General features: G+C 40.1%; 1 protein-coding gene across 3 annotated transcripts in view; it reads left to right on the plus strand.

Moving 5' to 3' along the window:
• Positions 1–8,406, plus strand: part of DOCK1 (dedicator of cytokinesis 1) — a 347,244-nt gene extending 338,838 nt beyond the window's left edge. For all 3 annotated transcript variants that reach the window (XM_083616828.1, XM_083616827.1, XM_083616829.1), the window contains one exon: positions 7,242–8,406. In XM_083616828.1, coding sequence (XP_083472954.1) covers positions 7,242–7,337 — 96 coding nt within the window. In that variant the 3' untranslated portion in view covers positions 7,338–8,406. The remainder of the gene's footprint in view (positions 1–7,241) is intronic.
• The last annotated feature ends 6,406 nt before the right edge of the window (positions 8,407–14,812 follow it).

Consider the following 14,812-nt stretch of genomic DNA (forward strand, 5'->3'; position numbering starts at 1 on the left):
AATCATGTGGCTTGACAATGTTTAGCCATTTTTCTTTGCTTTCAGTACTCCTTCACCCGCCCACCCCCATGCAATGTTCTCCTATAGGAGGGTGGGACTCATTGTTAATCTTACTTTACATATTAATAGAAGAAGCTATGAGGCAGTAACTTGCTCATCGTCAGCCCAATGAGTTTAGGGCTGAGCTTCCCGCAAATACATACACATAGACGCATCTCACATAATTATCAGTGTTAGATTTGGCAAATGAAGACTTTGCTGCCTTTGAATTACCCACCCTGAGTATCTGTGGGGATAACCCACTGAAATGATTAGCTAACCTCATTTTATTCACATTAAACAAGGATATGGAACACAAAAGTAGAGAGTGCTCTGTATTAGAATGAAGTAGGAAATGTTAAAGATGGCACAAAAAATACGCAAAAAATGGGCCTATATCACAAAATATTTGAATTGCAATTGCAGCCCATTATATGAGAATTCATTTTAGCCAATTTTGAATGCATTGAGGAAAAATCGTTTTATTATGATGATTTATTCACACAAATTTATTATTATTGTTATTATTGGCCTACCCATTCTCATTTCAAAACATTTACTGGTAGAAATGCACACATACAATCTTATCTAACATAGTATTATAAAATCTCTTTTTTGAAAGGTTTTCCTAATAAATATATCTGAGCATAAAATGGGACCTTTCATTTCTGGTGAAGATCTGTTACATAAAGGCTTTCCCTCCTGTTCTTTCATAGCCTCACACACATCGTTGCATATAAAATCAGCTGCATAGTTAGCATTCAAAATCAAGAAGAGAAAGGAAATAGACAATGGAGCACTTAAATTTGTAACATTGGCTCTAACGCTTACTAAGCACACAAATAATGGCTTGATTCCCATCAATCCAAAAGTAGATACAAAGCTTGATGATGAATGTGCCATAGAGCGGAAGCAATGCCCAACGCATAATAAGAGAACTAATACAGGCAAGAAAAAGAGTTTTCCTCCAATTCTAATGCTTTATGCCGTATCAGAGAAATCTGCTCATAGCAAACATTATGGGAGAACAAATATATGCATCTGTGTTCTGCAAGTTGGAAAAGTTATAGTCACGTGTACACATCCTTTTGGTATTCTGTGAATACTGTTACTTCTCCAGATTCAAGGCAAATCTTCACAACTATCCAGTACATTACCCAGAATACAAAGTATTCAATTTCATCACAGTGCTACTTGTCTGCAAATGAAAAGAGTCCTTCCATCCATGGAAGGTACTAAGATCCAGTGGAGACTCCTCACTGAAGGAAGTTATCATTGCTGAAGCCTTTTCCCCCTGAAGCCCCCACACTTTCTTTCATGGTGCTCCAGAAAGTTTCCCAACCCCACAGAGCTACTTTTCAGGAGGCATGGGGAGCTGCAAGTAGCCTTACTACTCCTTTCCAACATTGCATCACAACTCTGATGGGCACAACCATGGTCTTTAACCCAGTGAGTTCTATTCATGAATGGAAGGGCTCCATCTGGTTGGCAGTAGAGACTCCCTGCTAGAAGAAGTGGTGGGACAAGGTGGGCTTCTTTTTCTCTCTGCTGACTCCCATGCAGCCTCTCATGCCACTCCAAACCCTACAGAACAGTTTTTCAGGGGACACAAAGAGGGCTAAAGGGGGGGGGGAGGAGGAACTGGGAAAAATAAACTCCTTGGTTCGTTCCTCCAACACAAGTGAAAATCCCCTGAGTTCAGGTCTGGATTTAACCTATTTCATGCCAATTGATCAATTGGAGGGTAAGGTCATTAAATAATTATATTCTAGAGCTGTATGAATAGGGCCTGCATGTTGATTCTGAGACGTCTGCACAATATGGTTTTGATCCTGCACAGAGATACCATTCCTTCTTTTACCAAACAAAAAAACCACCACATTAAAAGCTTTACAAATTTTTAGACTTTAGGCAATGATCCTCAACTGCTAAATCTCTAGGTAAGGAGATGGGGATAATGTTCAGGGAGCAAACCTGATGTTTACAGAAGGGTGAGAGTAATGAACTTTCCTGGAACAGCACTCTTTAAAAGCAGGTTAATGAACACTGTGGCATAATTATTTCATTGAAGCAGCAGTGTTACTTTTACAAGACTTTCTAACAGGCAGATTTCATATAACAAAGCTTTGAATGCTCTTCCTTTAATTCAAAGATATAATTCAAAGATTTTATCTAGATCATGAAAACGTGCCTGCTATTGCTTTTCCATTATTTGCAGATGTGGTGTTACTATTGTGAAGAAATTACATTGGACAGATTTGCCTGCTTGCAGTTTCATTTTAAATATTTTTAAGTATTTATACCCTGCTGTTCAGCCGAAAAAGGACCCAAGAGAGGCTTGCAACAATCAGTACTAAGTCGATCCCTGTCCTCCATCTTATAATCTAAAAGACATGGCACAAAAGGAAAAAGTACTTGGAGGGAGAAAAGGGAAAAGACATTAGTTCTTATTTTGAGTTCTTTGTCACAGCGGGGGGGGGGATGCAAGCTCCCTGCAGCTGCTGCTGTTTTGGCAGATGTATGAAACTAGGTTGGTCTTCCCCTTCCTATGTAGGAGTCCTGGGGGACAGGGAGGACAGTCTCTGAGTGGCCCTTGGTTCCCTGGCGAATGCAGAGGCTGCACTAGAAGACAAGGATGATAATAATAATATATTGTTTATACCTCGCCCATCTGACTGGGTTTCCCCAGCCACTCTGGGCGGCTTCCAACAAAAGATTAAAAACACATTAAAACATCAGACATTAAAAACTTCCCTAAACAAGGCTGCCTTCAGATGTCTACTGAATGTCAGATAGTTGTTTATATCTTTGACATCTGATGGGAGGGCGTTCCACAGGGCGGGCGCCACTACCGACCTTCATAGTCCCTTCCAAATCTACAATTCTATGATAATTCTATGATCTGTATTAATTATGAAATATAGAATTGAAATAAAGGCTTTCGCTTTTTTTGCACTCAGTTGTTGCACACACACATACAGTATTATAGTTCAAGTGCTTACTGGGAGCATTGTCACCTAATACTATCAAACCCGCTATGTGGTAGCCAGTGTGCTCGCCCTCCAGGTGTTGGACCCCAGCTCCCATCAGCCTCAGCCAGCTTGGCCAATGATCAGAAACGGTGGGACTTGTTGACCAGCAACATCTGGAGGGGGTGATATTGGCTGCCCCTGTTACACTATTATTCAGGGTAAGCAAAAGGCATTCAATATATTCCCTGTGCTACATTAAAACTGAAAAGAAAATTATTTAGATGGTAAGGATAAAGAGTTGCATATCCGTGTGTGTCTTTGAGGACCTAATAAATATTATAGTTAGCTGTAGGAAGTCAAGTAACTCTTGAATAAACTTTTGATCACATAGAGAGAATTTTGGCCGGCTAATAACATGGAAGGAAACATTCACAGTATTTCAATGCACAACTCAAATTTCATTTTAATCCATGGGTTATTCTGAAGGAGAGAAATCATTATTGCTTTTATATTTTACATTTCCCCCTTAACTATTGTGCTGTGTTCCGCCAAGACTATGAAGAGAAACAAGACATTTTAAAGCACAATTGCTTTCTTTTAATACAGAAGGAAACCAAACAAATGAGAACAATTTGGTACTTGAAATGGAAAGGACAGATTGCTTATATGTTGCAGATGTGCGTTTTACATGAAGTTCCCATTTCCCCTGAGGTACACGTGACTGAGGGAAGTCTGCCTAGAATAGGGTTTAATTTGAACTGGCAGGCTCTTATCATTATTTTAGAGAGAAAGCAATCTCTTAAAACCTGAAAAGCACCCTAGAAACTACTGAAACATAAACACAGACATTTAATTAATGTAAAGTTAAGTGAAATTTGGTTTTGCATTTCAGCCACATTGTTGAGCGGAAATGATTCGGGCACCTGTGATATTATTCTTGAGATTCTAAATAGCCCTTTTGTCAGTTTAAATTTTAAATGAACTGAACAAAACCAGAGTATCATTCATAGTATACAATAGGCTTTTAGAAATGAAAACAAATATATAGCAAATAGCCTACCATCCATTACTTTAGACTTCAAATGTATGTTGTTTTTTGCTCTCAGATTCAGGGATGTCAACAAACAAAGACAGTAAGTGTGGAGCTACTTGTTAGGGCCTCTTTTTAATGGTGTGTTTTTGACCCTTTCTGGCTTAAAACAACAAGCTGACTACATTTGTACCTACTGGTTAGCACGGAATGAAGCACATGTAGCTTTCTGTCAAAATTGTGTCTGGGATCCCTTTGTGTCCTGAACCCTTGTACTGTCTGTTCCCCACCCCACACATACCTTGTCCCAGGAAACTATTAGACTGAAGCAGACCTTCACCTCTGGGTTTCTGTATTGCACTACGCACTAGAATTTCATGGTACACCAACGGTGTGACCATTTGAACAAATGCTTGAGGTATACATAATGCTTTTTTGATGCGGTCTTTTATCACGCCGATAAAATACCATGAGCAATAACCAGACCCAGTTCAGATTTAGACTTAGAGCACAGAAAATAAAACTGGACTTGCAGAGAATGCAGGTAAATACTAGTAAATAATCAGATGCATCTAGGAAGATATTATTATTATTATTATTATTATTATTATTATTATTATTATATATTATTATTATTATTATTATTATTATTATTATTATTATTATTATTATATTATTATTATTATTATTATTATTTATTAATCCTGGCCCTCCTCTAGCAGATGTAGCTATTCTCTAGGCTCTGCATGAAATTATTCCTATACTAAAACAATCTGCTATTGGCCTGAAATGTAACAGCCATTTTGTGCCTTGTCTCTCCCCCCCCCCCCCCGCCCATGCTTCATTTAATAAATTGATCAACTTCATTTGTGAGTACATTTACTGAACATATAATCTAAGGTTTCGCTGACCGAAATAAGTAGACAGAGTGTGATGACATGATGGGGTCCACAAGGGACCTGGTTTACTATGATAGTATCATAGTGATACTTTAATTAAAAACAGATATATTTTTTTACAAAATTCACATTTTTGATAAATATAATTTCTTTATCAGAATGATTGGGTTCCTATAACCAGGATACATTTCACAAAGGTTTTACTGAAGCATTAAGAAGTTCATGGTCTGTGGTTCAGCAGGGCTCCAATACATACACAGTGGTCTGCCAGACCCTCCTCAGTCCTAGGAAATGGTCTGAAATACATTGTATATGAAGAACATTCCCCAATACTGAAGACATCCCCTCCTCTAATATTTTCCCTTTCCGGGTACTCCTTTCATCCACTAAATGGGAGTGAAAGCACTGATAATTAGTGAATTGCTATTAAAAGATCTATAAATGTTTGTATATTGAATTCAGAATTAAAAAGACAAAATCAAGATCAAGACAAAAGCAGATACAGTAAGATTTTTCCAGCTACTGCAAATATTTTGTACCAAGTCTATGAAGAAACTTTGGAAACATTGTGGATTAAATGCAGACTTAGTCATGCTTAGAGCATAACCAGACACTGGAGAGACCTGTCAGGAGTAAGCATGGACCAATGGTACCAAATAGTATGGGAAACAGCCCTACTAGAAAAATTAACTAATAAACTGAAACTGACACGGGGACAAACAGAAGAAGACACCTTCACCCTGGTATGGCTCCCCTTTATCACATACACAGCCCAACAGGACAACGACAATAATCCACCAACAGCATACAAATCAATATGGCTAACCTGATCCAAAACACCCACCCACCTCACTCACACACGAAAACAAAGATCACCACAGCCAATCACAAACAAACAATCACACCCTAGGCCAACCCCAACCTCTCTCATCACCAAAGGAACACAAGTGAACAACACAAGCACGCTGACACCAAACTCTACATACATTAAGCATAACAGAAACACCGCTACCCGACCCCACCCCCATCCATCTCCCCTCCCTCCACCCCCTTTCCCTTTTTTTTTCTTTCTTTTCTTCTCTCCCTAATGCCTCATCAAATGAAACAGATTTGTAAAATTGTTACATGGAAGAAAAAAAAAATACGAGGCATTACACTTACACTGTAAAACAAGAAAACCCTTAATAAAATATTTTTTAAAAAAAAGTCATGCTTAGAGCAGACCCACTGAAATCATCAAGATTGAAGAGTAGACTTCAGTGGGTCTACTCTACGTGTCTGGATTCATCCCCAAGATAGTCACTGAGATTGTGTAGCATGGATAACATTTTTTATAACTTTCTGTTTAGAAGCAGGCCTGCTAGCAATATGAGAAAAGTGTTGAATGGATTTACCATATGAAAAGTGAAATGCAAAAGAGGGGGAGAAAACATAAAAAATGGAGGGGGTGAAGTAGTAAAAGTGGTATTAAGATGTCAGACAGTAAAATGTAAAGGGAGAGTTTATGTTCACTCGATGGGCTAAGATAACTGCTATATAGGATGCTGCAGTATCACTACAGCCTTCCAGCAAAGAAGCAACATTGGCTGCATTCTTAATGAAGCTGTTGAAAAATGAACCTGAAAGCAGCATGTGTGCAATTCTGCAATAGCTTGACATTATCCTGACAGTATAGATTTTTGTCATCGGCCGCATAGCTTGATCCTTATGGGAGTAAGTAATTTATCACAGGTCTAATCTATGCTCCTGTCTTTAATTTGATCAAGCTAACTGGTGGCTCCTGTCATTTCCTAGAGCTCAAAGCATAATGCCATTCACAGCAGCTAAATATTTTAACATTTAGTAAGCTTTAATTACTATATGGTGGCAAGTAGATGGCTAGTCCACCCTTTTCGTACAGCAAAAAAAAAAAAGACGTTTCTCAAAGAGCAGACCTGAAACTGGTCATAAAAGAAGGGAAGAGAAAGTATTCCAGCATCGGTCTCTCAACTCGATAATGCTTAGGGCTAAGATGGTTAATAAAGACCAATAAAGTCAGAAGTTAGCCACTTATATAGCAGACCTTTCTGAAACAAAGTTAGTTAATAAATCCTGTGAAGCCTGTTAGTGTCAGTATTAAACACTAGACTTAACATCAAGCAGCAAAACACTGTTCATAAGACCAAAGTTGGAACGGAATTAAATGAGTACACCGCTTTATCTTGCACGTCACAGCAGTCTGTAAGAAATTACATCTGAATTGACCAGTTGCTATAGAATTGGTTCCTCAATAAGCTATTTTGTTCCAAATTTGTCTTCCAGCAATTGCCACCTCCATTACCAAGCAAAACTCCTCCTCCGCCTCCTCCAAAGACTACTCGGAAGCAAACCTCTGTGGATTCTGGAATTGTCCAGTGAACAAGAGAGTGGATACCTCCAAAGACTGAGCTTGTAAAATTTATTTTCCCTAAAGATGTACACAGTGTTTTAACACCACTCAGCATCAGAGCATCTAACATAGTGCAATAGTTCTCATTTTCAGAGCAAGATTGATAGCTCTACGTAAGGTCACAGATTATGAACCCAAACTGTATTCCAAAGCACAGGTGTATTGTTAAGTGACAACATATTATTGCAGCCATTTTTTTAAAATGTAAAAAATCATTCCTGCTGGCTTCTGAAATTTTAATCTTAAAACTATAGTTAAGAAGTTGCATTGGGACTAATAAGAGGAACAGTCCACTCTGTCATTGCACTGGCATTCACAATCCTTTTTAAAATATTGGCCTAATGTAAGCAGTGTACCTTAGTATCATAGGTTTGTACTCTTTGTCAAGGAAATAGGAAAACAGAAGTATTTGTGAAGAGTATTTATAATTGCTCTGGGCTACCCATTAATGTTGGTCTCTCATAGGCCGATAGCTTTTTGAAGTTCCATTGTAACAGAATAAGGACCAACCATTGGCTGAGCCTGATTTTGTGTGGATTTTAGTGTAGAATGTGTTTTAAACTCCTGGAAAGTTGTTAATTTATGGAAAATATCATGTATGCAAATGAAGAAATCTTGAGCTTCCTTAAAAAAAAAATAGGAAAGGGGAGAGCTTTTGGGAACAAAAATTCAAACCTAACAGTTGTACTTGATTTACAGTTGTGCCATTATGTACAGCCATTTTGTATATATTATTGGACTTGCAAATTGTTTCATTTCACTGTGCCTGCTTTTAAAGTAATGATGGTATTATGTACTTTCAAATGTGTTACAGCATTTTAAATGTTGGTAACCAATGAAAATGTATAAGTTGCTAACATGCGTGTTATTCCCAGTAACTGAACTCAGAAAATATTGGGCAATTATGAGAAAACCAGAAAAAAACTAACTTTTTAAAACTTGTCAATGTACTTATTTTTTATCATCAACAACCTTTATAACCTTAACAATAGTTTTAATATTTCACTCTCTTCAGAAATAAAGAATTATTTTAAAATATTTTCTCTAAGAAAATAAGAAGTCTTCTTGTTAGTTTGAATTAACAGTTGTTTAATTCATTATGGTAATCAGCTGTAGAGTATTTTGGGCTCTCATCAACCACAGAATACTGATTTTGTAATTGTAAAATCTCTAGTGTAATGGCTTGGATCCCAAAAAGCACTAGAAGGGGCTTGGCTGTGAAGTTGGCTCTGCTCATGGAAGGTGACCCCTTCTGATTTGTGGGTGACTCCTCCCCTTCTGTCTAAAACCCCATGCCACAGCCCACCCTATTCATGAGCATCCCCAGAAGGGGTGTCAGATGCTTCAGAGGGAGAACTCTTATTACGTGGTGGCTGTATAAATGAAGGAAATAGCGGAAAACTAGGCAAGTATCAAAACTCACAGCAAGCTAATGGAAGAAGCATACAAAAGTCAGTTAATGTATTACAATGCTTTCTTCAGTTAGATCCCTGTTATCATAAAGGCTAAGACTGGAATCCAAAGATCTGATGTGCCCAAGCGCTTTTGCATGGCCAATGGGATTTTTGAATTTTTCTACCCTTTGAGCATCAGAGTCCCATGCCATATCCCAAGCTACTTTCGAAAGTTTTTTAAGAAAAGTTGCAGGTTTAAAGTTTTTGGTTGTTGGGGTTTTTTTTGTAAATTTGTATCCCACATACATGCAATGCCAGGGGCTGCTTACATAACTTGAAAACTAAACAACATTATATCACAACACAAAACAAACGACAACAAAAGGCAATTGCAGGAGATAAAACCAACTACAAAAAAAACCAGGATTAGCTGTTAAATTTACAGCAGGACCAGCATCACTGAAAAGACACATTTTCTTTCTCGTTCAATGAGAGGAGACAGCATAGAATCAACAGGGAGTTTTCTTCTCTTTTCAAAAAGAACTGGGCAAATTCACGGGGAATTATCTGTACCTAGTTATTAGCCATGATAAGTAAACAGAACCATCATGTTAAGATACTACACTTCTGAGCAGTCAATGCTAGAGCACACAATAAAGGTTGAGCATCATCTTTATGTCCTATTTGTCCACTTCAGCACAGGTGCCTGCTGGAGACAGAATGCAAACTTTCCAAAGTGAAACCTCAGCAACTTGTAATATTTGCTTCAATGTGAGGCAAGAACTATAGTTCTCCTGATATCTCTTAATTCCAGGAGTGCTCCAAGCATCAGGGGAAAGAGGAGGTATTACTTGCCTGTTGCTATATCCACCACTGACAGAAAAGTCACAAGCAAAGTTAGGAGGAATTTTTCCCCGAGTGTTTTCCAACATTATTTTTAAGTGTAGTTGTGCCTTTGATCTGCTCCAGCAAGGCAACCTTGTGGTTCTTATTTTGTTGTGGCTAAAACAAAAAACAACAGTTCTTTCCTGATCCCAAGTTTTCCTTGGGGGGAAATTAATACTAGATCACTTTTGCTTTTGTTTTTTTCACTGGCAGCAGTGACATTCAGTCCAACCCCATGGATATGGAATTTTACAAGCAAAACATTCTTCACTTCACAACTGGATTCTGCCACACTATAAATTATGCCACATACACAAGAGAGAGAACTTGCCTCAGAAGTATAAAAAGGAGACAGAATACTAAAGGTGTTCCCCCATCACCACCACTCTAATCTTCAACTTTCAGTCCTAATACGCTGCATTTTATCTGCAAGGTCCAGTCGCCCTGACATTTCAATTTCCTTTCTTTCCAATTTTGTATTTTGTGTATGGATTTAAACTAAGTTTTGGACTTACAATCGCCATTTCTCATGTGACACCTGAGAGTGGGGCTTTAGGGATAAATAGCCTTTTCATAAATGGTAGCTACAATAATAGGGGAGCTATTCTAGATGAGATAGCATTGATGGCAAGTATTAACTTTCCCCCAGTTTTTCGAAAAAGATTGGTGGAATGAAAACCTCAGTACATAGACTCAAATAATTATGGTTAATGAGGTTTGCCCATGAAGAAGAGAAATAATTGAATCACATTTTGTATTAATTCAAACTTTCCTCCCCTAACACACAAGTCTTACAGCATCCAACATATGTAATTGATGGATAATGTAAGTTTTAGACTGACTTGACATAAGCCATGGCTTTCACTAGGCCCAATGTGACCATGGACACACACACACACACACACACACACACACACACACACACACACACACACACACCAGTATTGCTGTTCAAGTCACCTTTGAAAAGAATTGCTCACACTATGAATGATTGCATTTGGCTCAAATTCATAATTTTTAAGTGGATTAATACCGGATCCAGGTCCAACATAAATTTGGCTTTCTTAGGTAATGATAACAGTTTTCTAGGCTGCTCGGGTGATAAGTGAATTTCAAATAATTTGTCATGGAAATTGGCAAATAGAAGTGAGCTATCCTAAGGTACTATCAGCATTAACAACTAAGTAACAAGATATATAACAGCATCAAATAGTATAATTTCATTGTCGTCAATGACATGTTACTGGGCTCTTTTGGAAGGTGGGGTGGAATAAAAATCTGATCGCAACAAGGTCCTTGAGCAAAGATGCTGGAGTTGCAATTCATTCTTCTAACAAACAGACTTTCCAGATTTGTCTTTCTTGTTTTAATGTGAATTAGTTCACAACAAGAATCCTAAAACTGTGGAAGAGTAACCTGCAATGGTTTCTATCCCATGTTACTCAGATTCCAACCCCATGATAAGGCTGCTTTTCTTGAAGGATAGGGGCTATCAGTGGCTACTTGTCATTATGACTTAATGCCAACTTCAGGAACAGGAGCAGTATGTCCCTGAATACCAGTTGCTGGGAACTGGCTATTGCTCATGTCCTGCTTTTGGACTCCCTACAGGCATCAAATCAGCCATGCCGAGTAACAGGATGCTGAGCTAGATATGCCTCTGGTCTTATCCTAAAGAGCTGCTCTTACGTTTTGGTTCCTTCGGTGATTTCCCCCCAAATATGAGCAACCTAGAAACGGAACCTGGTTAGCGTTGTGATGGCCTAATGATTTATCACTTTGTGCAGACCCAGAGTTTTATTTTTACTAGTAGCACCAGTGTTATGTAATGAACTCCCTTGACTTGTGTCTCCTATGTTATATGTTAATGGGATTGCTTTACTGCGTGTTTTAATTATGGATATTTATATTTAAATGTATGTGTAATCAGTTTTTATGCTTTGTAAACCACTTGGAAGCTTATTTTGGCATTAAACAGTATATCTGTTAATATTATTACCATTATTAAGAATAGGTGGCATTCAACTAAGATTTCACTTACCAGTGTAGCAGCGCTGGGTTGGGCTTACTTGTGCCTCTAGTGGACGAAGGCAGGAGTAGGATTTTCAGGAAATAAGCTGGCCCTTCCTCAGTTTTCTGCTCCTCTTCTTCATCTTGGCTTAGTTTCTATTCTTGACTCTCTCATTTTTTTTCATTCCCTTGTTAATTCTTATCTTCTGTCTCTAAAAAACAGAACAAAAAATAGATTTTAGATCTTTCTTCTTTCCCTTCCCTACTGTCTGGCTTCGGAGAGGGAGACATGAGTGGCTACCATTTTTCCAATTTAACCTCTTGGTCGCTGCAGCAGTGGATATTTTTAGCAGTGATCCACAGCAGGCTGGGACACCGGAAGCTCCTCACAGACCAATTGAAGCAGTGGTGGTGATCATCCTCCACCCTGGAACTTGGACCTTTGCAGCTCTACCGTTTTGTAATCCTCCATTTACTTTTGTGGAGGCTCAGTTTTGGCTTTAGGTGTCAGGGACTGGTTGGACATGGGAATGGTAGGAGGAAGTAGCTGGGGCACTGCCCAAGGGAAGAAGTCTCAGAGCCCAGGGACTGGAGGTGGGACAATGATGAGTGGTCAGAGAGAGACAAGGGAGAAGACTGGGAGGAGGAGATGTCAGAAGCTGAAGAGGTAACAGGGCTTGGTGACCAGGGAGAGTGTGTGGAAGAGAGAAGTGCTGAAACGTGCCTACAACAATCCTAATGACAGACACGAGCCAGCAATAAATCACACAGAGAAAGCTTGAGTTTACTCTTTATTAGCAAAACAGCATCCACACAGGAGTGTCAGGTCTAATGAGTACAGCAACTCAGGTCTTGGCCCCCATGAAGCAGTTGCCAAGACTAAAGATCCCCACCTCCCCACAGCTGGTTGTAGCCTCCTCTCCAGGGTCCCCCTCCCCAAGCAATCAGAGACTGCACCTGCATGTGTCTTTGCTCTTCCCGCTTTATGCCTCTTGGTTCTGGGAGACCAGCAGAAGGGGATCTTGCAGCAACAGGAGGGGCAAACACCCATGCCTCTTCACAAGCCTGACCAATATCTGCCTCCCTCCTCTCCTGCTTCTGTCTCTGATTCTGGACTTCTAAGAGGTATGGGTTGATCTCCCCCCACTCATCCAACTGCAATATTTTGGAATTCCCACCAAGACCTCGTCAGGCCCAATGTTCATGAGCAGGCCAGGCCAGATCTTTGGACCCACTGCTTCCTCACAGTGGTTGCATGTGGCATCCCTTTATCCCTCCTAAGTCTCTGCCCTCCCTTATAGGGTGAGATGCCCTTCTTGGGCACACATCAGACCCTGATGAGCAATGTTGAGACTCAGAAACCCCTTAAGGACTTACGTAGTACCAAGCATCTCCAGAGGCCTACTGCTAATGCAGTGCAACTGCAGTCTCGGTTGGAAGAGGACACAGGCCCATCACTGGAGAGACAACATAAGACCATCTGACCTTGCTCCCCCAGCTGCTTCCCAGCCACTGCCTGCTCAGCCCAGTGAGCTAGAGGAGGCTAGCCCAGCTCATGTTGTAGCACAGGCCTTTAGATCCCCCTCCATCCTCTGGGGAAGATGGGTTCTTGTGTTTTGAGGATCATCCCATTTGTCCTTCTACAACTCACCCAAGAACAGGGATCTCCCTCCCCTTCCCCCAGCTCAGTTCTTCCAATTATCTAAGTAAATTTTATGGTAAATTAAAGAAACATTAATAGGATCCTTATCAAGGCAGGTGAGCATCATTACTCCAAAGCAGCAGCAGCCCTCACAACCCCAATCTACTTCCACACGCAGAGCTGCTAAATCTGCAAAAATTCAGAATCACAGCCAGCAACAAGCATTATCTGGAGAATCTACAGCTCCATCTTCACCTAACACCTTTCCCATCACTATGGGAATGAGTCCATTCACACTCAAACCTCCCAATCCTCGGGGCTTGACTTGTTTGCCTTGGCAGAGCAAGATGATGATGAATGGAGTGAGGGTTCAGTAATCAAAGAACCCCCACTGGACAGGATGTTCCAAGACACTCTCTATGTCATTGCTATGCTGCACCCTAGCTGCTCTGGGATTGGCTCCCAAGTCAACAGAGCAAACTGCTGACATTATTTCTTCAGCAGACCCCCAGCCAACTCCTAGATTTGTTCCCACTCCTGCAGTTATCAAGAAAGTTACTAAAGCAGAGTGGAACACTGCTATGCCGTTTAGAAAGTCTGTACAGCTTGCCAATAAACATTACATGATGGATACAGAATTCATGGACCTCCTGAAGTTCCCATTAGTGGACAAATCAGTCTACTCACTTTCCTCAAAAGATCTTTTACCAAAGGATGGAGAAGCACAGTTAAAGATACCACACTGATAGGAGCCTGGATTTCACCTTCAGGCGTGTTCACAAAACAGCAGCCCTCTCTCATCACCTGAAGTGTCAGTGTTTGCTAGAGCATTCCATGCCTGGTTGAAATATTTCCTTACAAAACCAGAACAGAATCCTCCACGCACTTGCCAACCCTTACTTAAGCAGCATCCTTTATAGCTGATGCCAGCATATATGCTTCTCAATTTGCAGCATGTTCCATATGAATTAAAACCTTATGAATGGAAAAAGTGGGAAGCTGACACTGCATCAAAAACAAACTTTTCCACAGCATCACTCCAAGGCTCAAACCTCTTTGGAGAAGAGGCACTCAAAGATATCCTCCTAGAATCTAAAGGCAAACGGAAAGTGCTTGTCACCCAATTGAGAGGAATGCTGCTACTTCAAGTGCTGCACTCCATACCAGATGAACCAGTCCTTTCGTTCCTACAGATAGGAAGGTGGACCAAGAGACTGCAAACATAAACAAGATTGGAATAAACTGAGTTTCTCCCTCAAGGGGCAGCAGGGAAACAAATTCAACTCCTCCAACCTGCCCCGCCCACAAAGAACTCTAGAAATTGCTAGCGACGCCACCAGTAGTTGGATGGAGGAACCTCTGCAAGCATTTGTAGAGATTTGGTCATACTCTGTTGGTCTGGACAACAGACCAATGGCTTCGGATTAGCATCTCCAACAGGTATTGCATAGGTTTCATAAGTCATCCTAAACCTCAGTTCATCCTACCATGCCTGTCTGCTTCACCTCGTAAC

Source organism: Podarcis filfolensis (genome assembly GCF_964270895.1).
Source record: "Podarcis filfolensis genome assembly, chromosome: 5".
In the NCBI taxonomy this organism is placed as follows: domain Eukaryota; kingdom Metazoa; phylum Chordata; class Lepidosauria; order Squamata; family Lacertidae; genus Podarcis; species Podarcis filfolensis.